A 26,399-nucleotide genomic window follows, 5' to 3' on the forward strand; every position below is an offset into this window, starting at 1 on the left:
CCAATTTCAATGATACCATGATGTATAATATAAAAATGCAAATTCTTGTACATGCAGGGTACGTGCAAGCTGCGTAATGAAATATTTTGAAACGAGTCAGGGTTCTACAGTTGCATTTCAGTATAATTCCCATTATTGATCGACTAGTACGCGGTTCGTAATGAACGAATGTGAGAAGTAAAATAGAAAAAAAAAATAAATAAATAAACAAACAAATAAAACCAATTACGGTTGAATTCCGGTGCCGTGTAGGTACATTGGATCAATATCAAAGAACGTGATAAATGAAATTGGATCACGGCCGATAGTATGGATTCGAGCATCAAACGAATACAAAATATTACCGTCGTTGCAAACGTACCAACGTAAATAGCTTTACACTAACAGAATGACAATTATTCATATTTGCGAGCTTCGCATGAATTAATCCGTGCGTGACTTCGACTAATAATAAATTGTAAAATATTTACAGTCAAACGACGGGAACGGAAAAAAACGATCCGTGCATCGAAATTCCGTGACGATTAATTTGATCAGCGAACGATTTCGATCGGTAGGAATCCTCTGTGTTCATCGAAAAGACTCCATTTCAAACGATAATTTTTCCGATTAATCATCCATTGGGATACCGAACCTCAAACCGTATCCGATTCTTTATCCAATCGTCTGTAATAATCTAATCTTTCTGACCCTTGCTAAAGGTCCGTTGTAAAAAGGTATCGAGTCAAAGCGATTATCACTTTCGACATAATTCGTCAAGTTTCTCGTTTGACTCTTTCAATTATTACACATCGCGACGCGAATGTCTTTTCCTTTCTTTCGGAAAGCATTTCTCTTCTTCTCAACCGGCGGCTGTGCAAAATCGCACGATGCTTTTTCTAACTCTTAATTAGATTCGTGCTACTCTTGCAAACGATATCCTCCCCCCTTACCTCCCTCCCGCACTCCTGTGGCATTTTTCATTCTACAAGTGCAATCAGGGCGCAGAGGCGATACGATTTAACAGTCAGACGGCATACTTGGCTGCCTTTTGCGCTGAAAAATTCTCTTTCACTTTAGCGATTCCGTGCTGCTTGAGATCCCGGCACGTGTTCCGAATACATCTTTAACAGTCTATTTATCGCTAAGTAGAATTTATTTAAATTATCACACTGTTCATCTTCAAGCGCAGTATTTACTCACATATTATATTTAAGTAGTTTTCAGCGTATATAATTTTATTACACATGGGATTTCTCAGAATTTCGCTTACGGTTAGTTTTTAATTCACATGTTTCATTACACTTGTTTAATCGGAACGAGGTTGAGGGTAGTAACGTTACTTTAGCGATGGATTTTTGGGAAAAATCGTTGTCTTGATCCTTAGAACTGTATGAAATTCACCAAGTAAATTGTAGCAAAGAAAATATGTTCATATTTTGAAAAGTAAACTTCTCGGAAAATCGTTCTAAAATTGTACGGCAACGATTTTCTCCATCACGTTTCGTTGTGTTAACGTTACTAACTTCAGCCTTGTTAATCGGATTTATTATACAGAGTAACAACAAAGAAGCGCAAATTAAATGTATGTAATTACGTAGGTACTAATGATATCCGTCACACGTTCGTGTTGTTTGCTATCCAGTCGACGTAGCTGAATACCCGGGTAAAAACGTCGGGTTTTCCTTTAGCGCAGGGTGTTCCCCACGAGACAATCCCGATTTGTACCTTTTCAGAAACGAGCGGACCTCCGGAATCACCCTGTTTGAAAAATTAATGGTCGAAATTTCGGTCTTGTGATTTCCGCCCCTTGCATAATAATCAGGCCTCGGATTAACATGTAAATAGATATTTTTTACATAAATCTTTGTCATTCATTATTTCGTTTTCTACGTAAAGTATGATGTTTGGAAGCACATATATATACATATATATATATATATATATTGTATGCACATATTTTATAATTTTTACTACATATTTATCCGAACCCTGATAATAATATACCTATTATCTACACCTTGAAATTAAGGTCGCGAAAAGAAACAAAATACGTTATTTCAACCAGGAATGAGCGTGACATTTTGTATTATTATAATATAATATAGATTTAATAAATTCATAGCTCAACGATTATCAGAAAGCCAGAAGCCTTGAACACATCGCTGGCGTTTATTTTTCGTGTTTTTTCCTGCATTGTGAAAACTCGACTTAAGAATATTTTCAATGATGTGTAATCTACGTTCTAGAATAAAAAAATTGAAAAAAATCGTTTAACTGGTTTAAAAATATGTGAAAATAAATGTTTTGCCAATTCAAACTAAAGCACAGGTTTCATTTGATAAGACAAATATTGTTGTTTCGAACACATTTCTGTCAAATAAAACAATATGTTCATTAAATTTTTGTTTTTTATATGTAGAAAAAATACTTTTTTCACCGTATCTGATCGACAAACAATATTATTTGGTGAAGTCAACAAATCCCTGCTCCGCGTATAAAATAACAAGCTCTTTTCCCGAGGGCGCATCGACCGATGAATAAGCTATAGTATATAATATCATACACTGGGAGAAATTTGTTAGTTCCGGTTATCGCTCAGTCCTTAACTATTTTCATTTTTTACCGCAACAATATAGTTATAGGTACAAAATCAAAATTAGTTTTCTAGCAGTTACCGGAAAGTCTAGCATCCGTTGCTATTCTTTCTCATTACGATCGCTGTTGCTAGATTTTCTTGCAACTGTTGCGAAAATTTAACGCACATGCAACGATAAATTGACGTTAACGCCTCGTTTAGCTAAAAAAGTAGAGTAAACCTCAGAAACTGATTTTGCGTTGCAATTGTCAAAAAAGGATCGACGATAGAGCAAAATGGTTACGCGTTTTCGTAATTCCAACAATATTCGAACAGATTTTTTTTTAACGATACCCGTTTCACTCAATTTTTCTCGTTACTGTAACAAATGAAATTTTTCTCAGTGTAAAACACCGTTGTAATCTTAATCAGGGAGGAGGAGGGGGAGGAGGGGGGACTAGACGTTATCAGAGAAGAAAGAAAGAGTGTTATCCGCGTTTTGGTAGGAAGTCGAGGTTGTCAGGAAAGGTTGTACAATCATAAAGAGGCCGGGGTGTAGGGGGTGGAGTACAACGGGAGGAAACGATAAGGGTGCTTTATGCTCGCGTATCCCGGTTTATACGAGGTCTTAGTACCGTGCAGCAGGACTCTGCAGGGCACCGTTAAAGGAATTGCTCTTCGTTCGCGTGACACTTGGCTCCGCGTGCTTTGAACCCCTTATACCCAACTCCTATACTTGCACGTCTGGATGGCCCGAAGACTGCAGGCGCATACACGGGACGTTGCAGTTTTCCGGGGTCACGAAATGCCCCGAAGCTCGGAACGACCACGACGCGAATCAGAATTTAACTCTGCACTTTGCGGTGCGTCTTCGTCAGTCGAGCTTCCGTCACGATGATCGAGCGATGGTTGTTTATTACGGATTGATCGTGATCGATCTTAAGCTGCTGCGGCGAACGACCGTCAAGTTCTATTCCAAACCAGCCAAGTTACATACGAAATTTTTTATGGAAGTCAATTTTTGTCGGTTTTTTTTCCAGAGAATAACGTGCAATTTTTACAACAATTGTCGTACATGGTGTACTCAAATGGTAATCGTGTTAACCTGATTGATATCCATTATTTTTTCAAATGAACTGAAAGCGTAGGTTATACATTAGACTGGTTCAAAAAAATCGACCGTTTTTTTTTCCAAAATTTCCGCTGAAATATTTTCGAGTGGGTGAAAAAAGATGCCTGTCAAAAGCGGAGGTCTTAATATTATTATTTAGAGGCCGCTTGTCGCGGATTTCTGTTTTCCACTTAAATAGCATGGGAAATTTTTTTAGTTTTTTTTTTTACTTTAGAATTTTGTAGCTCACAAATTAATAAACAAATCCACATGACTCGTACATGTTTTTTCTATGTTATTTAAATGGAAAATAGAAATCCGCGACAAGCCACCTCTAAATATTAATATTAAGAGCACCGCTTTTGACAGACATCTTTTTTCACCCCTCCGAAAGTATTTCAGAGGGAATTTTGGAAAAAAAATGGTCGATTTTTTTCAACCAGTCTATTATACGTATCATTTGACGGATGTCACTTTATACCGCAGACGATGTTTACGAAATATCGATGGTGATTACTGATCAGACGCGTTTGTCAATTATGCTCGGGTTTTTATACTTACGTGACAGGCGCCCTCGCCCATTTTGTTCAATGTACAGATATTGCTCTTCGTTACGCGAAAGCTTGTGTTGAGGCATTCGTTCTGGTCGATGACGCTCAGAGTTATGTGCTGAAGTTCGTTTGGCGTTTTTCCCGGATACTGGGCGTGATTGTGTAACAAAAACAATAATACCATAGTAGTAATAACAACAGCGATAAAAAATTCATAACGGCCGCTGTTTTTTTCAATTCAGCTGGGATTTGACCCAACTCCCGTCTCTCACCCTTTGCGAGCAATTTTCAAATACATTTTCCAACTAAATGTGATAATAATAATAATAATTGGAGCGAAGGAAAAAAAGAAAGAGAGAAAAAAGAAATTAGAGACTGATTTGAAACTCGCTAAAAATTCAATGCCTCCGGAGGGAAATTAATTAATTGAATATTTAACCGACCTCTTTTTTCATGTGCATTTTTTTTTATACATTTGTACTTGTATATCTCTCTAAATAGAAATTTTTCGGCCCATATTATAACGAACTTTTTTGTTCATTCTTATGTAAAAAATGCAATCCAATAATAATAATTTTTGTTTAAAATTATTTTTCTTATCTATCTTTTGAAGTTATGAAATTTCCATCCTCCAACAGGTGTCAAATTTTTTTTAATATTAAACAAGATTTTTTTGAAATTCTTCAGATTTTAGGAAGTGAGGTTTTTTTCACGTTTTTAAATCATACATCAGATACGCTAGTTCCAAAATTTCTGAAAAAATTTGGAATGCGTTTTTCGTCATGTAGTTCCGTACAAACAATTATAAAGCCAATCTGAGATATCGATGTAGAATCTTGATCGAAATGTCGTGACAAGCCGCATATACACTCATCGAGATGAATAAGTATACGATTTAAAATTTTTTATACATCGACTCATGGTAATTGTGTTTGAGAATGAAATATCCCGAGAGGAAGAAAAACAGCAAAATAAGAAATGGAAAATGAATAAGGAAAAGTTTACAGCGTCGCTTGTTTTTTTCTCTTTCTCGCGCTTTAAATTTGAAACAATTCTTACCGACGTCGTTCCCCAGCCTGACAAGACGGCCGTTTGATCAGGTTTATCTGAATCTTCGATTGGAAGAGCAACGGGTTGGACTTTGTCCGTGAATAATATCGGCTTCTCGACTTCGATCAGACCAATGTCGTTGCGAATTAGTATCTGGCTGTAACTCGGATGGCAGATTAATCTGAGCGATTGATAGGAATCGCCTCCATTGTCTAAGGTAGTAGTTCCGGCCACCACGGTGACGCTGTCGTTGTTCGATCTGTGGAGCAATAACGAAAGACAAATTTTATTTTCTGGCGAAATTTATTATCGCCGACGATCCAGACCAGAGGGAATCAAGATCCTCGATCTTGCTAGTAGATATGTAAGGAGAGTTCTGGGCACAGATTCCTATCCCGAAATCTTACCGACACTTAGCCGGGACACAAACCTTTTTCTAGAATGTTCGAGGGTGGCGTTCTGACTTACTCTGTCGATCAACGGAGCATTTAGTCGCTCTAACTTACCGGCAATTAGCCTCCCCTTACCGTAGTTTCAACTTTCTTCGAGTAAAATCACGGATCTGTATTATCTACTGATAGCAGAATATGCTGTTGGTTTAAATATCTAAATTTGCACATACCCGTAGAGGCAATGCGCCGCAGTCAGTATCCATCGCTCGTTTATTATCGAACCACCGCAAAAGTGACGATTTTTCGAACGAAGCGATACTTGGTAAGGAAATTGTCCATCCTTCGCTGATGTTCCACCGACAATCTTGGTCGTGTCGTCTTCCACGTCGGCTGTTGCAACTGCATTAAACACAGAAAATCAAGGGCTTGTTTGTGTGTACCAAATATGGCGAAAGGAACATTTTTTGTTTCTCTTTGACACGATAATAAACTGGCTGGAACAAAAAACATGGTTATCAGGTGAAACCAGATTTATTTCGCATCGTGTTTGGTTAATCAAGCAAATAGAATTCGGTTTCGTTGTTCTCAAAATTTAATGCCGGTACTTTTGCAATGGCATTCAATATCAGTCACACTCAGAGATTTCGTTCGTTTTGTCAATATTGCTGCTCGGCCAATCCTGTACACTTTTCTCCGTTTTACGGTAACACATGGTTATTTTCGAGGAAACAAAAACGAAACTCGATTACTCGGAGAGTCATCGACTCGGTAAAAATTGATAACGCGCGATTCGCTCACCCGTCGACGACAATATCGTCGATAATGCGAGAAGGCTGACGGCAGAGATTGGCCGCAACATTTTGCCTGCGGTTGCGATATCCAAACTTGCAGAGGGATCTTGACGAGGGTAAGGATGGAGTTCCGATTTATCTTCTTAGTTTCGGTATTAATTCATCGACGGAAACTTATCTTCAGGTGTATCGTCAACGATACGTTTATGATTCCCCGGATTTTGCAGAAAAGTTAGCAACGTTTTTTTTTCTTTTGTTTTCAAATAGACGTATTATCGCAGGAAATTCGAAGAGCCAACGAGGAGCGAATACTTGTACTTTTCGCGTTTTTCTCCTTCCCATTTTGATGCAGTCTTTCCGATCGTATATATACTCACCCCAGGTTTGTTATTTCGCGATTAATATGCGTACGAAACATCCGCAATTAAGCTGCAGCGATACCAAAAAGCGGATCTTTCGCATATATGCATTATACTCGTGCACGGCATGTAGCCGCGATTCCCGATCGCCGCGCTCGCCTTGGGAATTTGAATTTAAGGCTAGATATTAGATGTTTGAAAATGGTAAATAATCCCAGTCACGTTCACCGAGATAACCTTGATAAATCTTGGTACGTGAGCCCGCAGCTTTTTCGTATATACATTATACATAATCGCACGAGGCCCTCCTTATTCGATTTTCCTATTTTTCTTACATTTCATTCAATTATCGAACCCTGCACACTTACCGTCAAAATATAACGCCTCAGAGTTCTTTGTGCTTCTCGAGTATCAGCGCGGAGGGATAATATCGGCTGAAAATATACCGATTTCCGAAGCACCAAACAAACGTTGTATCGTAAGTGACTGGGGTGAAATATGAGGAATAGATGCTACATCTTATATTCATCGTTGATCGTTGATCCCGATTCTTATTCATAGCCGTTATCCATTATTTATCCGAAAGGAAAACTAGATTATACACTGAGAGAAATTTTTACTTCCGGTTACCGCTCGGTCTTTAACTATTTTCATTTTTTACCACAATCGAAAAATATACTTCTAGGTAAAAAATGAAAATTGGTTTTCTAGCTGTTGCCGGAAAATCTAGTATCCGTTACTATTCGTTCTCATTACGATCACTGTTGCTATATTTTCTTGCAACTGTTGCGAAAATTTAATGCTCGTGCAAGAATAAATTGACGCTGAAGCCTTGTTTAACTAAAAAGTAGAGTCAACCTCAGAAACTGATTTTGCGTTGCAATTACCAAAAAAGGATCGACGATAGCGCAAAATGGTTACGCGTGCCTCGTTTTTCCTAATTCCAACATAATTTAAACAGTTTTTTTTTGACGATACCCGTTTTACCGAATTTCTCCAGTTGCTGTAACAAATGAAATTTTTCTCAGTGTACGCAGGTTACAATTCAAGATTCTGTTTATACATGACTTGGAAAAAAAGTCAAGAAACCGTTCATCGATTTGTTGTATGATATTCCAAGAAACATGTATTGGTAAAGTTTTAAAAATTTAATTTTATTCTATAAATTATAAAATCAGTGCAAACGTTGAACGTGACATACCCTGACAAAAATTTGAATGCCTCAAGGAAGTAAATTTATCCTGAAAATTATATCGGTAATCCTTCCAAGTCTAATTCCTTACTTAACGCCGTGTAGACGATAAACATAATTTCTCGTGTTCATAGGCCTTTCTCACCCTCAGCTCCGTTCTACCCTCTCGGTCTTATTGTTTCAAAGCAAATATTTGATGTTTGTCTGGAAATAGAAGCTATAAGCTCGTTTGTACAACGAGACGAGAGGTATGCCTGAATTACTCGTAAGTTGTTTCATCAAAGTCTGTATACATATCGTTTATTGGATTAAATTTGCACTCGAGACGAGGACAAAATTTCGCTCAAACTTTATCAATATTGAAACAACACTTCGCGAGGCTATAAATTTTTCCCGAGCAAACCGAAACAGGTGCCCATCAATTTAGCGGAACCTTATGACTTCGCTTTTCAAACTCATCCGTTAGGCAAACAGATTCATTCCGGCTGTGATCGGTGAACCTTTATTGCTCGATCTTCTCCTCTATCCAGTCCGTGAAACTCGCTACACGCGTGTAAACGTCTGGATATCCTTTCGCGCAGGGCATGCCCCAGGAAACAATTCCAATTTGCGTTCCGTTAGTTGTCGTCAACGGACCACCGGAATCGCCCTTACATAACAGAAGAGAAGAGAAAAGAATTAGATAATAACATTAGAGTCGGTATAATTTTATGATGGGAAAATTATCGAGAATATGAAAATAGCGTTGCGGAAAACTGTTTGAAAAACTGCCGAAAAATCGAAAGGCTTCGATGTGGTTTCGAATAATCGCTGAAAATAATTTACAGACGATCGTTTGAAAACATTACGTCAAATTGATTTCGGAAATTTTTCTCTTTCGCTTAACCAAATTGCCGGTTAACGATACGGCTGGAAACTTGTTACGGTTAGCATGATTCAAGATACTTACGTGGCAGGCTCCCTCTCCTTCCTGAGTCAAAGTGCAGATGTTGCTGTCTCTTACTGATAAATAAATGCTCGAGAAAGCAGCCTTGCAAGATTCTCCGGATATCGTGCGAAGATTAATCCGTTGAAGAACGTCAGGAATCCCCCCCGGATACTGGATGAAAATATCATTGTACAGAGTTTATACCGTGTATACGTACCATTGATAATGCATATCCGATCGAATGAAAGGATAATAATATCGCGTTTGTAAATTATTACGGAAGTTCTCCCCCAGCCGGAAAGGATCACGTCGGATTCGACCTCGTCGGAATCTTTGAACGGCATACCAACGGGCTGTACTTTTGGACCGAAGACAATAGAAGACGCTAGACGGACGAGGGCAATGTCGTTACCGATCGTGAAGGGGTCGTATTTTTTGTGAGCTATCAACTTTTCCGCCTGATAAGAATCGCCACCCTCCGACAGTAGATTCGTTCCAGCAACCACGGTTATCCACATCGCATTCTGGCTGTAAATGTTACTCCGAGATTAGTCAACGATTTGTGGTCTGATTCTTTGTCGTTAAAGACGTTTGTTTTCCGTACATTGCAGAGTTAGTTCTATACCCTCGGTTACCGTGGTAATTAGCTTCGACTTTTCGTTAGTGTATCGCAAAGAAAGAAGCAGGAAAAAAAGGTTTTTTTATCATTTTTGAAATTCTTCTCACGCGAAAATTGTAAAATTTAAAAAAATGCAGAGTCAATTCAAGCTCTTGCACAAAACTTACCCGCTCACGCAGTGCGCTGCTGTCAAGATCCATAGTTCGTTTACGATTGATCCACCGCACAAATGCATGTTGTACCTACGCAGGGATACCTGGTACGGAAAATCGCCTTCCTGAGCGTCGGATCCTCCCACGATTTTCTCGATGCTGTAACCTAAGGATTTTTACGAGGTTGAAGTGAGTAACGTCGTCGTAACGAGACGTTGAGAAAAAATCACCATTCGCTTATTTTTACAATGATATTGAAGGCACTGGGATTGCGCAAATTGAGTATATTTCTTTTCATTACGGTTTAGGGAATTTCGAACAGTTCCGAAATCGCGAAATAACGGTTTTTCCTCAGTGCGAATCGTTACGTTAACGCTACTAACTTCAACGTGATAAGTTTTTAGCGTTTGTAGAAAATCGCAATATAAAATTAGTATATTATACGGTAGAAGAAAATTCGGATGAATTAACAACATTTTTCATCTCTTGACGAAAATGGAGTTTTCATGGCAGACATGTGACTTTGTAAAACAATCATAAATATTTACGAATGATGAATATTAAACGTCACAGTATACTCGTCACCTTTTAAATCCTTAAGTAGTACTTTTTTCGAATATATACGTATTTTGAAATAACAAATTCACTGTCACTATTAATTTTCCTGAACTTTCAGCATCTTTTAAAGTTACACATCTTTTGCGGCGATGAGAGTTTAATTTTCGACAAGGGCTCAAACATTTTTTTATATTCTACTACGTTGTGTTTTTATTACATTATTTTTTTTTTTTTCAAATATTTCCAGACTTAAGAAAATAAAATTGTTGACAAAATCTTTTTGTTTAAACCGATCTCTGTTTACCAATTAGTAGTTTCGCACAAAAAATTCTAGATAAAATCTAAAATCCCAACTTTCGATTCTTATCGACATGATTCGCGGTGTGTTTCGTACATCAAGTTCAATGTAAAGTTGATTACAGTTACACAAAATTCAAACTGGTAGTAAGACTTACCATGGCAGACGGTAAGGAGGGTAATAATAACAACAAACAGACAAGTTACTCGGTGCATCGTTGGATATTGCAGTGAACTCGATGCTGAAACTTCGAGAGCGCGTTTATATACTCGCGACGCGTATAAAATCACGTTGGCAATTTTCTGCATTTTTGGAAATAAAATTTATCATCGTTATTATCTGTCTCAAGGTTACGCGATCGTGCATTTCGCTTGTATCAAATCGGGACATCGCACGTTCAGAATTCGGCGATAAGCTTTATCACTGCGTCGATCTATGCACCGATAATGTAAATACACTTGACGCGATCGGAATGAGGTTTAAATTTTTTTTTAAATCTTCCGTAGAGCGAACGAAAGTTGTTATACTTGCCCCCGATGACAATTAACACGGTCAATTTTACAACAATATCTGCGTTTCACGCTTAACAGTATCTTCGATAGCATGCCTGTATTGACTTACGTTATCTCAACCCACTTTACACCGATCGTCATCGTTATTGTTTACGTGATTTCGATTTTAATTACCGACGCCTCAAGGATGTCGACAATTTTACTTCCGACGATAAGTCTCATATTAATTTTCACTCCGAAGTATGCTACACAAATTTTCTCCTCTCTTATGGTTTGATTTTTACCTCACGTTAATTACATTCTTTCGCCAAGTTTTACAACCACAACTTAGACGAACGTTGATAATAATTCCTGCACAAGTTGCAACATAAAGAAATCAAACAAATGTAATCGAGAGAAAAATTCTCCTTTTAAAACGTGCAGGATGAAAGGGGATTCTTTTTTAGTCATTTGAATAAATCTTTTACGAAAGGTTTTGCGAGACTTTTCTTATTTTGCTTCCGTTTTGTGTTTCAAGAAAAATACACGCCTTTCAACCTGGGATCAGGCGCAACGTGAAAGAAATAACACTAATTGCCGGGAATTCTCGTAAAATTCTACATCCCATCAAAGTACACTGTTATGTATGACGGTGAATGGATTATACATTTTTGTAGAATCGTTATTTCAATGCAGGCATCTTTGCTCCGCGTTAATCCGGTCAAAAGGATAAAAGCTTGACCCGCGAATGAAAAAAGCTTGATACCGAATTAATGAAGGTGATGCGGAAGTTCCGAGAATCCGAAAGTCAAACACGAGCTTTCTGATACTTTACTTCGATTATATTGACCATGATTTGATCTCGAGATAATTTCTAATTTTTGCAATCGGTTGTTCAGCATTCGAAGTAATTAACTCGAATATTTTTTTCCTTTAACCCTTACTTGCCACAATTCTGTAGAATCACGTATAAATTTGCGAGACTGGGATCCTTCACACCCTAGCGAAAAAAAAATGTTATAAAAAATAAACCATTGAACATTTTCACTAAAAATTATTTTTAGAACATATCGAAGGCTTGCTTTAAAGAATCATGTAGTTAATATAGTCAAAAATTAAATTAAAGTACACTAAAGAAAAAAAAAATGCAACAGAAATCTTAAAAAAATTTAACGGTTATTTTAACAAAAAAAAAAAATCATAATGTTTTTAAATTAATTTTTTTAAACATCATTTTAATTTTTTTTATTATATTCAATTATGGAAAAAGTGAGGGTTAGATAATATCTAATGACTATTTGAAAGGCGATAATTTCTGCACACGTGAAACGTGAGTGAAAATCGGTCTCCAGGCCGGTTCAATTTGATTTGGAAATGAATTTCGAGTATCACGCTTGGAGCTCTCGAAAGTTTGTTGCGAATATCGCTTTGATCAACCGCCGACTGATGACACCCTCAAAGTTTTTTTGTACAGCCTTTTCACTTGTAGATTGTAATTATAATGAGATGATTTTCTTTTTTCTTATTTTTACCTCATTCGTGTATCAAATTCTTTTTACGAATCGAGAAGAATAAAGTCGAAGTATATACTTACCTATGTTTCGCAGGAATTGAATTCATCTTCACGGTATCGTTGACTCGGTGAAAAATGTCGAATCCGTTTTTTGCCTCGCGATGAATCGATCGACTCTTACGAATGCTTTTCATCGTGCTTCAAGATCCCACTAAATTCCGCTTGAGGTAAAACTTTTTCTCTTTTCGTGCTTCGTACTCTTGACTCTGTAGTCGTTTCACTCTTTGGCTCTCACTCTCCTCTCCCCGAGAGAGACTTTCGGTGTTAAAAAGTCTACAGACCGTTTGTCATTCCGTTCAGATTATTTATCCGGAAAAAAAGACTATGAATCTAAACTATTCACCGATAAATGAACAGCTGGTTAAAAAATGGTTGTATACATTGTATATTGTATAACGCTCTACATTTCTAGACGGCTTTTATTACGGAGCGATTTTTCTCTGCTTTTTTCGCAAATTCAAATTTTTTCATAAACTTCACGGTGAAACCTGTCTAGAAATATTCCAAGTGAAAAATTGAAGCATTGAGAATATTTTTGGGAATCTTCAGAAGGTTTCAAAGATGTTTCAGTTTATCAAATAAAGTCAAAAGCGTTTAAAAAAAAATTGAGAAAAAAATCGGCCCATCTTGAGAAATGTTTGAAAAAGTAAATAAAATTTTCGAGAATTTTGACCAGTTGAATAAAAAATGGTAAAAAATTCTGAAATTTTTTTTAACAATATTAAAAATTGTGAGGGTCAGACGTTGGTTGGGTTCGCATGGAATTTCCCATATAGGTACGTATAGTCGCGATGACGTGATTAGTGAAAACTATTCGAAGCTGCGTGTCATATTTTCCGTTGTGAAAAACTCGTTGATAATTTCCGGAAAGCTACCGAGTTCCGGGAACTTTGAAGTTTTCTCGTTACTTTTGTTTCGTCGTTTCATCTTTTTTTTTTTTTGCGAAAAGCACTGCCTGCTTTTATCTATTATACACACCAGGTTTGCTCTCGTTCGCTAGCGGTTCGCTTAATTGCCGTAGAACACGTCCGCACGCTTCGCCGACTTCCTTCATTCATAATATCTGACTGTTTGCGTTTGTCCCGCACCGGGTAGAGAAATAATAATGACCCTACCCGGCAATTAAATCCCCGTCAAACCTCAACCTTTCGCACTGTGAACTATTGTTATAATGCACACCTTTATACTCGTACATTTAAAATCGTGCTACCTGCACAATTTACACACGGACGGCGATGTTTCTCTCACTGTTTCTCGAACAATTATTTCACCTTTGTCCGTTTCCGTAGCCTCGAACAAACACCGAGGAAACAAAACTTCTTTTCCACTTCACACTACAAATTGAAATTTCGTTTTGACAAAATAAATTCGGACGTTATCGAATTGTTGGAGGGTTGGAAAATTCGAGAAAAAAAATTTCAACATTCTCATGAAAACTTCAAACTCGATTATTTTTCCTCACAATCGGTTTTTGTTTTTTACTCCCATTAACGACGCAATGCAATATCAATTTACTCACTGAGTGCTTGTTTGATAAAACAGGTGAAAGATGAACGAATATTTTTACCTGAAGTTGAAAAACATTTTGCATTAAACTATTAATTATGAAAAAACGTTACCGCTATTAAGACCACATACTGAAGTTTACGCAATAATGAATTAATCGATTAATTTTTACCGATTCAATCGAGTCGTGTTCGATTATTTTTTTGGGCTCGATTGTTCGATGCATCGATTACTTTTATCTTAGCGGTTTTGTCTTAAGTCTCGAGGCAGATTCGTTGACTAATTAATGCTCCTTGTTTTCAAACTCTTTCCAAGTTCCGAGTTGTAATTAAGTGTTTTCGGGTTGTAACAGCGGGCTTACGGGCAAGCAAAGGCGAGGCGCGTTTAATTTCTTATTCAAAAAGTTTCGCCCACCGGTCTAGATACTTAGAATCGGAATATATTAACAACAAATCGCACGCCGAAGGTGTGACTGCAGGGAATTTTGCCGAGTGGCGGTGTCGTTATTTAAGTAAGCTCGATATCCCCAGTTTCGCACTAATTAATTAATCCCCCGGTTTCGAGTCGAGCAACATTGTTTATATATTATACTCCGATTCCAGAGCGTATCAACTGATGCGAAAGAAAAAAGCTGACTTGTTTTTACCAACTCGTTATACTCGCTTGCTAATTAATCAGCGGACACCGTTAAATATAACGCGAAAATATCACGGTATTAAATACCGTCGCATTTCACCTTACCTCGAAACCTACGTAAAAGTATATATTTAAATGTTTCTGCCGGGCGTGGGCGACGAATTGTGCGACGCAACGAATGATTAAAATTTTATAACCAGATCTGTACAACCGAATTTTCAACGTTTTTTACCAGTTTCACTTACCATTTGATACCTATTAATTCGTTACTCACTCTAATCACCTGATATTTCAGCATAAAATAACAACGCAACGGCAATAATTGTATTTCGTTAAAATATCTTTCAATTCCGGTATAATTATGCAGTGTATAACATTTGAGCAGCGGGGAAATTACGAACATTCAATTACTCAGACATATTCGATTACATATATATATATTTTGGCCACAGAGCGAATCGAAAATCTGCAACATCGACGCAAAATCATCGCGTTTGCGATGATCGGCGATTTTCGATGTCTCGTTTTAAGCAAAGCAAATTTTCACCCCGCGAAACTCGAGGGATCGCCTTCGTTAACTTCGTATTCTAATGTATATCAAATCTTAATTACGGTATCGCGTTACGCTGCCGCAAGTTTCTAATTCTAAGAAGAAACTTTCGCAGAGCCAGTCCTCCGGAATTTCCAGCTCAGTATTAACCGACTGCCTCGGGTGATAATCCCTCCGAAAACTCGATTATCAGCTCTTGCGAATAGTGGTTGAGCAATATTAATCGCGGTACAACACGAACGGCTTTAATTGCAGTGTTAGAGAAAAGATATTATTTGGTTAGTGGAGCGATCGGTTGTTACCCATAAATTCAAATTAAATATTCTGACCGTATCTGATAATACGGAACGAAATATATGGGGCATTCCATGTCGACTCGACCAATGATTTTCCCTCACCATTTTTCATATGCTTCGGGAAAAAGCACTCCTTTGGTCTTTGCGATTACTCAAACTTATCCGAAAATCGGTATTTTTGAGTTTTGAGAAAAAAAATTCTCAAACAATATTATTCTTCATCCCAATCGTTGTATCAGCCGTCGTACGATGGGGTGAATTTTTCTTCTATGGTTTTCCAGTACTTTAACCATCTTGAACAAGTTAAACATCATGTTTCAACGATTCAAATATTCTTAAAATATTACCGAAAATTCTACGTCTTTGCGGAAAAGGATGCAGAATTGAATACGTCAGATTCTAAATAATGATCTTTCCAATATTTGACCTTCACCCATAATTGTGACTTGAAAACAGCGATTACAGACAAGCTTGCGTCACAATTGCAGGATACAGAAAAAAATCGATCATTAATTCGTCCTGGCATTTTTACCAATCTCTGGACCGATTAGGTACCCACTTTATCAATCGGTCGCAACGGAAGTGAGATAAAAAGAAACCGGACGTTTCTGCTCTTCCTCGTTTTTTCCTCCTAGCTCAGCTCTTTCCTGTTTTTTTTTTTTTTTCTTTTTTTTTTCTTCTGAAAGTAATCGGAGCTTTCGGTTTTTGCGATCGAGGATTTTTTTTTCCTCGACAGTCTGCTGCACACGATTACGGAGATTTTTCGGCGAGAAATAATCACGGCAGGCTTCGAATTCAATTATTTGTTTACCAATTCGTTTGAAATTTTGAAAATTGCCCAATCTTTGTACAGGTTCTGAGAAAAAATGAATCCACACCGAAATTACTTTCCTTTTTTGTAAAATAACAAATGGACGCTTGTCGCTGTTGTGAAAATTGTCTGGCACGAGAATAATCACGATATTGAACTAGTTTTTCTTTTTTAAATTATTGTTGTTATTTTTTTTTAAAGTACAATCGACGAACTTAACATCCGAATATTTCAATTCCCCGTCTTCCATTTCTCTGACCATTCCTCTTACATTTTCCTTTCTCTTTCAGGAGGAAAAATCTATGGTATTTAGCGGCAGCGTTCAGGACGCCGGTTCCTGCCGAATGCTTTTGTGGAAATACCTCAAGGGCCAAGGGATTTTTTCAGCGGTTGGGAAACGGTAACGGTGAGTATTTTACGCTGGATCGAATCCGGTTCGAGAGTCAAATGAAATCTCGGCTGCTCGGGGGTGAAGAAAAAGAGCAGAAAGAGAAATGGGAATGCAAGGGGTGAAAGCGGGGAAGAGAAGAGAAAGTAAAGGCGAGAGTTAGCGAGGAATGAGAAGCGTTGAAATTGTCAGTTTCTTCGATTTTTGCTCGTAAGAAGCAAAATTTACTTGTCATCAATTTTTAGTTACAGGATTTTCGTCAACGCGTGTTCCAGATTTATTTTTATTATTATTTTTATGCTTTATATGATGTATTCCTTCATTCGGAATTTTATCTTTTCGAAACTTTGCACTTTCAGAATTATGAGCGTCAGACTTCGGACCATTCGGAATTTTAATGTTTTGTCAAAGTTTGATTTTTTTTTAATCAAGTTTCGCCACAGAAAAATTCGGAATTAAGCGCTTTCGGAACTTTTCAAATTCGGAACTTCAATCCCGCCTCACGAAGAGGCGTACATGAAACGTTGAAAAGGGTGAGAATCAGCTGATTCTGATCCGCGGGTCGAATGCGCTTTGAAAAGAAACGCTAAATGGGTAATTTTTGCAGCTCGTATAATGGCGTACGTGCTTTCACTGTACTGATTTTATCGCACTTTAGCGAGGGCGCCTGCTCGTCTTGTTTGTTTATTTGTTTGTTTGTTGGCTTGTTTGAATTTTGGCAAAACGCGTGTACGCGTTATATATATATATATATATATATATATATATATATATATATATATATATATATATATATATATATATATATATTACATTAAACATAATGCATAGACCGGTATTAAGTTGTGGAGAAAATATTTTCGAAAATCACTGCTGGCATGACATATTTTCTGTACACATATACATTTATTACAAATTTCGCGAGGCTGGACGGGTTTTCACATATACATAGGAGGGAATTTTTTTTTATTCCATCATATAAACGAAGAATTTCGTATTTGGGTATTCAGCAATCCTACATGAATCGAAGTTACGAGAATCCGATATTTCTTATTTTCTCTCAAACGAGAAAACGGCTTACAAGTCTTGCACTTTCCGGTTGTATCCACAGGCAATATGATTTGCCAACCAGTTTTAGAAAAATTTGTGATTTATACCGACGATTATATTCGTACGAGTAGTGAAGCGTAACTTCTCATAATCGATGTAAAAGTAAAAACAGAAAGTCAATTCAGAATGAATAGCGTTACATCAAAAATCGTAAAGGTCATTAGAAACTTCCGTTGTTGTATTTAAATATCCTCAGATGGTGGTGTAAACAATTTCTCCGTCGCATTGTTCGCAACGTTTAGTCAATTCTTCACGACTTATTCATCAGGGAATCGGTTATGTCGTATAGTCCCAATTACACGACTTAAAGGTGGTAAAATACGGTTTTGCATATTACGCCTGCTGTATTAACGACGATTTTGCAGGTTAAATTGCGTATACATAGAGATTAGCTGCACGTGACGTCCCTTCTGCAACGGTTTATTAAACTCGGTAGCGAAATGTCCATACCTGTATACGTGTAGCGAATGTGAGTTTCTTGCCAGGTTTAACCCTGTTGTTAAAGTTTATCAAACTATTCGAAGGCTTATACTTCCGGGCGATATATTTCACGAGGCGTGTAAGGCGAGCAGTCTGTAAGCTGCGGGGTGGTGATTCAATCTTTCTTAGCACGCTTTCGCACAACGTTGCATGTTTGGGGCGGGGTTGACATTTCGAGTTTGAAAAGTTTCGAATGCGAGAAATTCCCAATTTTTTCCCGGTGAGACTTAAAATAAAGAAATCAAAGTTTCGAACGGTCCGAAAACCGAGGTTCAAACTTCCGAAAGGGCGAAAATGAAAAAAATTTTAATCCGAAACACCGAAATTACGAATGATCGAAGATTTTCAGTTCTGTGAATTTCTTGCTTGCTGAAATTTCACCACATTGATCTTTCTAATTTTTTACACCCAATCGCTGAGTAAACTACGCTGCGCGAGTATGTTTTAATTTTCGGAACTTTGCTCAATCGTAACTTGAATTTTCGAAATCTTGAATTTCGGAACCTTGAGGTATCGGGTTTCTCACCATTCGAAACTTTGTTGCTTCTTCAAAGTTTGATTCCTTGACTTTAAGTTTCCCCACAAAATAATTCAGGATTACGCGTTTTCGGAACTTCAACCCTGCCCCAAATATTTTTTTTTTTTTTCGTCATTATTTTAGCGATTTTCCAAGTAAGGAAAAAAAGCATTTTGTTGCAATTTTAATACTTTGGATCGCAGTACACCTTAAACCATAACATTTTTCTTCCTCTTTCAATTCTCTGAACGCACATCACTTTTTTTCCAATTCTTTTGGTTGCAAATTCTACTTTTAGAAACAATGATTTTTTTTTTTCATCATAAGAAAGTGAGATTGGGCCTGTGATATTTCTTATCTTCCATTTGTATTTTTTCAAAAAATTCGTAATTCGAAAAATTTGAATCGGAGGAAAATTAAAAACGAAAGAAAAATGTTTCTATTTATCAAGTAAAAAAATGGAATTTAAAAGACCTTTGCATACGGTTAGAAAAAAAAAATAAAATAAAAAGAGAGATAAAAATCATGCGCGTTTAGAGAGTTGAAAGAGTAACAAAAATGTTCACTGAAATATTTGTCCTAGAGTTATAGTTCAAAATGTACCGCGATTTAAACTATTAGAATTACAATAAAATTACTTAAATTTGATCGAGATGTTTTTTTTTTTTTTTTTTTGAAAAAAATGCTCATCTAGAGAATCCGCCATTATTTCCCCTATCTAATTGTTGAAAAATATTTATCCCTCACATAATTTCCACTGAATGTGTAAAAATAATTTTCCGTCATATACCGAAGTATAATAAAGAGGCCAAAATGCGGATCACGAACTGTACACAAAAGTTTAAGGCATTCGAAGGGAACTTTATTTGTAACCAGATGAGAAATGATGAAAGTTTGGAATCGGCATCCTTCGCTTATGTAATACATGTATTGAATAATGTTGGAGCATCCTCGCAGGACTCGCTTGCAGGATGCTGTGGGTCTCGGTTAACGCGGTTAAATGTTTCCTCCTTTCCGTAACTCGGAACTTCCTCCTCCTCCTCCTCCTCTTCCTCCGTTTTCCGAACCTATAATCTCTCGGACAATCCCTCGCGTCGCGAGGCGACGATGCTGTACGTATAATACATGCCTGAAACCGACGCGGCGACGTCGAGATCTCGTTGGAAATCTGAAAATCGTGACCCGAATAAACCCCGAGACGCGAGTCCGATCCTGCAGGGAACGTATTTCGCGTATATTCGATTCTTTGCCAATCTGTTCGCGCCTTTTTACCGGCTACGAGGCTCTCCGATTACCGTCTAGAAATCGTTTTGATTTACCGCGAAAACTGAATGAAAGAAGAACGTACAAAAATTTTCTCGCGGGCAAATCGAGTAAAATCGGTAAAATCTCATTTAAGAACAAAAGATTATTCGTTCCAAAGAAAGGAAAATTCTACCTTTCTTAATGTGTATTTTCATAAATTAGTTTTAAATTTGAAAGTAATTAATGTAGTATTATTGTTTGTTTGAATTTACGTTTAAAAAAGAATTATTGCAAAAGTGTTTCAATTCACGTGCTATTGAATTGCGATTTTTTCAACCTGTTCCATATGTCTCAAATTTCTTTCAAATTATTTTTCCCTCAACTATGTGTATAATACAAAAGTGAATTAAAAAATACAAAAAAAAAAAAAAACCGCGGGATTCAACCAGATCGCGGTAATTCGGTGCTTGTAATCGATAAACAATCACGGTATCCGCGGTGTTCAACATGCCGATACCGACGGCGAACAGTATAAGCTAATTAATGCGGACTGCACGTGGGTATCTTTGGGTTACGGGTAAACGTGATTTTCCTGTGATTGTACAGAGGTTGGCGGGTACGATACGCCGAATCATTCCTCTCTCTCTCTCTGAAATTATTGCGTCGAATGAGGCGACCGTTATTAAATTGAGATCGATTTCAACAAGTAATACGTATCGCTTTGTCCGTGTTTAATTACTCTATCACGTGCGTGTGTGCACAGGCTCTTGATTAGTCCATTGTATTGCAGCGTGTCGGAACAAGCCCTTACAGAATGGGGCGTTGGAATAAATGAAAGGGTTTCATAGATGTTTACAAAGAATGAAGGATCACGATTTGTAAAGGGTTTTAATAGTGTTATACGTTATTTAAGGTACCATTTTATACGAAAACATGAAATCAAACACCAAGAGAAATTGAGTTTTTGATATAATTTTTGAAACTTGCATTTTTTTTTTTTTTTTCATTTATTCACCTTTTCTTAAATTCGTTATTTTATTTTTACAATATGAAAGATACACTACTCGTCGCAGGTCTAACAAACTTAGCCTGATAGTTTAAAAAAAAACACATGATTAATAACAAGTAACACACATATGTATTAAATAAAAAGACAAAATGACGAGTGAGCAAAATATTGTCAGTGAAATAAAATTGAGTCGAGACGGTGACGATGTTTAAAAATGAATTAAAAAAAAAAAAGATTACGAGTGCAGAAGTCTTTGTGTTCTCTGTATTGTATTCAGTTAAAATTTCTATCCTGCCAGGATTTACGCTTCAACTCACGGTTATGACACGTCTTATATTATTTAACGACCTACGTACATCTCTAGTAAACCTTCTCGACCCAAACTCGTCTCTCTCTCTCTCCCTCTCATTGTTAGCCTCTTCTCTTATTTCCAATAGAGCATAGAGCATACCAGTTTGTATTTCTGTTATGAAGACTGTTTTTTCATCCCCTTTTTGCAGATAGACAACGCTTGTGATACGACAATTCTCAAACCTGTTCTATTCTGTGTAAACATTGGTTTTGTTTTTATATATATATATGTTAAGGAGATACAGAGACAGACGTGTACAAGGGGAAGGTTAAGAATTTGAGCCAGTATTAATATACAAAAAACAAGAACTATCATAAATACGAGAATTACATCCGATATTGAATGAAATAAATAAAATATAAACAACGATAGAAATCTTTTAATCATTCATTCGATTGAATTTCACTTCTCTACCTCTCTGATCATATAAATGTATGGACATTGGATCGTTTATTCTATTACATTCAAAATTACACATTCGTACATTCATTCTGTTATATTTTAATTAGGTCGTCAATTTTTAATCATTCTCGACTGTTTTTCGTTATTAAATTAACGGTTTTATCACCTATCCATGTAGTCTGACCCAATAGGTTCCGTTATCGATGTAAAATCCGTAATTAGTTTTCTTTTTGATGTGCGTCTCGTCTGACCGTTCTTCACGTGAGATGTTCGTTTTTTGTAGATTAACGTGGAAGTTGGTTTAAAATTGTAGAAATGACGTACCAAATTTTTGTGTGACGCAACTGGTCAACACCAGCTATCATTACGGATTAAGTGTTACCGCGCACTTTCAAATTTAAGTATTATCGTCACATCCGTAAAATGTATTTATTTCTGAGCAGTTTAGGGTCTGACTAGGTCTCTCTATCTGTCTCCTTCGAGCCTCCCCTTCGTAACAAATTGCTCATTATTTAACAATGCCCGTTTGTTTATTATAATATTAACACTCCACAGGGAATAATTACTTTTTATTTTTGCACCATAAAAGGAAAACAAACATACGAATTAACTTAAATCATGTAAATATGATATTCTTTAGAAACTGTAAATAAGAAAAGAGTCAACAAAATTCAAAGGAGATCGTCGCCTTTCGTAGTTGTCTCGTTTCGTCGTTTAAATTTCTAATATTTCGCTTTCCGTTTTCACCATATTAGCTTTTTTCTATTTTCGTAGTTTTGTTTTTTTACTTGTTTGAATATATAACATATTGTAAATTAAAATGAACGTTCACGGTTTTATTATGAATCAGCTATCGATCGAAATTTTTGTTTTAAACGTCCACTGCGCAGGTAGAATTTTACGAGACGTGTTAGTCGTTTGGTCGTCGCCGTGATAATGAGAGCGAGAAATTGCTAAGACGGAAATTGTCAACGTAACCACAAAGGTCAAGGCTTCATCTATATGTTTATATACTAATTTAGTCAAATTATATTTTGAATTAGGCGGGCTTATTCAAACTGTTACACCTTCAATCACGTGCGTATGTAGCGATATTTCCAAAATAGAACAGATTCGTAAATGCAACGAATGAGAATCATTGGACCAGAAAGAAATAGCATTTAGGTTTCATAAATCGCAGGCAGATAAGTAATAAATATCAAATCACGTATTATCTTTTAACTTACAAAAGCCCTGGATTCTATAATATTAAACATCCCATAAGTCTGTAATTTTATCTGTGTTTCTTTGATTAAACGAACGGAGATTACATCAAAATTTCAATCAGGCCCGAAGACGTAATTCCAAATCCCCCGAGATTCTTCTCCGCTCTCCGATTGAAATGTCTATTGTTTTTCGTGATCGGCGTCAAACCATAAAAGAAAAACAAAATCAGTATTTTTGACGTCGTGATCGCGAAACACCGTACAACTTACCGTGAATATTTCTGAATATTTCTGTGTCACGAAGTCACAGAATAATTATACAGAAATTTTGTAGCTTTTGTTTAAGCGGAGCTTGCAATGCAGAAGTTTCTTGAAGCTACTTATATCATATATATGTGTATATAGAGATTTATCTTAAAGCCGCTACGACATTATTTTAAGCGCTTGATAAATGTCACGAAATGCAGATAAATTATATATACGCTTATAAAAACTTTTGAATTCAGGTCTCCGCGCTTGTTTTCCTTGTGTATTATTTTTCCCCAAGTGTGGCTGGTTTTTATTGTCTTTTTTTTTTCTTTTCTAATAAATTATCATATCTCCTGGAATTCACACGCCATCAAAATTCCCTTCAACGCTCAGGGATGATTATCTCGCCCGATAATTATCGTAATTAGCTCACGATTGGGAGCCAATCAACGGTATGTGGAATTAATTTGAACGCGGTTCTAATCTCGGCGTGTTATCGGTTCGACGAGGTACGGCCAACCCCATTGATATCCGTACCAATACCGGTATTCCATTTCATCTCCGATTGCCAAACGCTGCAGCGTTTGCCGGCAGTGTTGGTTTGTCGGTACATGTGTATACGGGGCATTCCACGCGAATTCAGTAACCGGTTGGCCATACATTTTATAATTTCACCAAGGATTTTTCCTACGACCCCTGAAAATCTTCCGAAAATTTTTTCGAATTTTTTTAATCAAACCAACGGCGTCATAAAACATTAAGGTCCGATTCGTTGAACAAGTTTGCAAAATGGCAGACGAATCGGTTTGGTCTGGGTTTTTATCTCCAACTTTGACGAATATTTGCAACGAAAACTTCGTCGGAAGCTTAAAAGAAATGACTGACTACAACCAAAGTGGTAAGAACGAGTAAATAAAAATTTCTCCGTCAGTTTCGATCTCTTGCCAAGATTGCGGTGCTTTTATGTCTACCGATTTGATACTTCTCAGTACATTAAAAAACTGGAATGAAAAAGATTACAACCCAACAAAAGTTACGGAAGGAGAAAAAGAAGAAAAAAAAAAATCGAATAAAGCCACTCGGCTGCCTTTGCTTCGATGCACAATATTTTAATCGCGTTGAGCGCTTTTTATATCTCGCTCTGTTTTCGCGGTTCGTGAATCTTAAGATTTTTCGTAAGAATTGAGCATGGCTGAATTTTTTTTTTTCTCTATTCTCGTTCTCAAGGAGTTTGTTTCGTGATCGTACAATCAAATTCTGGGGTGTTCCTTCTTTGATGGAGAAATCACATCTTAAATTAAGAAACAAGCAATTATTCCATCATCTTCAACAACCTGGATCATCGATATCGTTAAACACGTTTCGCCGAAACTAGCGTAGAATATTTATTTTCATGAAACTATCGTAGAGAAGAATATTAACTCAAGTTATATTAGGTGTTACATAGAAGCTGAAACGAACATTCAAGAGGAGAAGTTTGAATTATCAATTTTTACCGCGATCCGATCAACTTTCGTCACGCTTGTCTATATTTTTTGGTTCATAATTCCTCTTTACTTTTTAATGTGATACCATTTTGAAGTGAAACCAACGACACGCAGACTGGTAAAATTTCATCTCATTTTCGGTCATATTTTGTGGAATTATAATTTAATGGGTTTTCACTTGAATGTTGTTCGCTAGACGTGGCCTGATTATTTTATAGACGAAAGTAGAGCGGGGTTGCGATTCCGAGGGTGAAAGCGTCGCGAAATGGAGAAGCTCACGCTGTGCAGCGATATTGGGTAATTTTATTGCGCGGATATTATGCGAACGATAGACCTACAGACTCTTGGAAACTCGTGTTATTACGAATTGCAAGTTCATAATTGATTACCGAGAAGCCTTACTTTGCAGTATTGGAATTGCCGAAAACGAGACGAACTTCGGAACGCTGCTTTTGAAGCCAAATTCGGAAGTCTAGACGCGATACAAATATTCTCGAACAATGTTGAATATGTTGAAACGTATTTTTTTCTAATTTGTTTTAAAATCATTTTCTTCAATATCGCGTTACCGGGAGTGATGCGTAAGAATAAACGAATATCCCGACGAAGAGAATAAGTAATTAGAATTTAACGTTTCGTCAAACGGATTAATTTTATTTTGTCTTTAGTTTCGCAATGATAGATATAAATATCATAGATCGAATTCTATTGTTGTAAATATTCTGTTATTCTGTACATAGGTATATAAGTATGCGAAATCTATAGTGCGTGACTCTCGTTAATATAATATGCAGTATTAAAGAAAAAAAGGAAGATGCACTTTCAACTTTGATAAATTCTTCTTTAAGACAACCGATCGGTAAGGGCCTGATTTTTGATTTGAAAAACAAAAAAAAAAATAACGACGTGTAAACGATTTTAAAGTAAAAATTGGAATAATTCAGGAGAGTGTTTTAGTGAAAGTGACATCGTACGAAAAATCGCCGATTAACACAGATTTTTCAGGGTTTCCGACTTTTCGATTTGACGTTAAAAATCCCACAGTATATATAGGTATAAGAATTACCTGTGATCGCGTGTGAAAAAAAATTACATGCAAAAAGTGACACGTGGATGAAAATCCTGCCGTTATACCCTAAGTACAAGCGATATGTATATACTTATAACGGAAATTACGGTATTACACTCACAGCTAAACTCTAGTTAAACGAGTTTTTAATACGTTTAAATTAAGGCAATAAGTCCTTTTTCGCGCGAAGATAATATTTCCGAGGACATTTATGCGTGGGTATATATCATAGGTGAATCCTGCTGCACGCCGGATTCGGTGGGAAAAACTGCGCCTTAATCGTCGGGATTTTTTCGAGGACTTGGCGTAGCTCCAACGCTTCGTTTTTTTAACTGCATTTCCGAACGTGTGTCTCGGGATAGTTAATTGCACTACTAAACAGCACTTTTATCAAAGATGACCGACTATCGAATGTTAGCGGGAAAACTGGTGGCAGTTAAATTTCGTTGGGACAGACATTTGAGT

General features: G+C 36.8%; 2 protein-coding genes across 2 annotated transcripts in view; one reads left to right on the plus strand and one right to left on the minus strand.

The window, feature by feature from the left end:
• Positions 1 to 26,399, plus strand: part of LOC124305321 (alkaline phosphatase-like) — a 236,204-nt gene that overhangs the window by 11,521 nt on the left and 198,284 nt on the right. Inside the window, exon 3 of the mRNA XM_046764612.1 lies at positions 16,712 to 16,827. The gene's annotated coding sequence lies outside the window, so the exon portion shown is untranslated. The remainder of the gene's footprint in view (positions 1 to 16,711; positions 16,828 to 26,399) is intronic.
• LOC124304762 (transmembrane protease serine 9-like) lies at positions 1,144 to 10,809 on the minus strand. Its single transcript, XM_046763377.1, has 10 exons — positions 10,716 to 10,809; positions 9,718 to 9,868; positions 9,210 to 9,459; positions 8,953 to 9,102; positions 8,508 to 8,652; positions 6,460 to 6,591; positions 5,892 to 6,060; positions 5,279 to 5,528; positions 4,230 to 4,367; positions 1,144 to 1,740 (listed from the first exon to the last, which is right to left on the minus strand). The coding sequence occupies exons 1-10, from the start codon at positions 10,771 to 10,773 to the stop codon at positions 1,597 to 1,599; spliced, it is 1,587 nt and encodes a 528-aa protein (XP_046619333.1). The 5' UTR covers positions 10,774 to 10,809; the 3' UTR covers positions 1,144 to 1,596.

The sequence above is a fragment of the Neodiprion virginianus genome, chromosome 5, assembly GCF_021901495.1.
Source record: "Neodiprion virginianus isolate iyNeoVirg1 chromosome 5, iyNeoVirg1.1, whole genome shotgun sequence".
NCBI lineage: Eukaryota > Metazoa > Arthropoda > Insecta > Hymenoptera > Diprionidae > Neodiprion > Neodiprion virginianus.

Coding starts and splice junctions, on each gene's coding strand:
- LOC124304762 (XM_046763377.1), bottom strand. CDS start 10,773: ATGCACCGAGTAACTTGTCTGTTTGTTGTTATTATTACCCTCCTTACC. Junction 9,103..9,209: donor CCGGCTGGGGGAGAACTTCC/GTAATAATTTAC, acceptor ATTTTCATCCAG/TATCCGGGGGGGATTCCTGA. Junction 4,368..5,278: donor CAGGCTGGGGAACGACGTCG/GTAAGAATTGTT, acceptor AATCACGCCCAG/TATCCGGGAAAAACGCCAAA.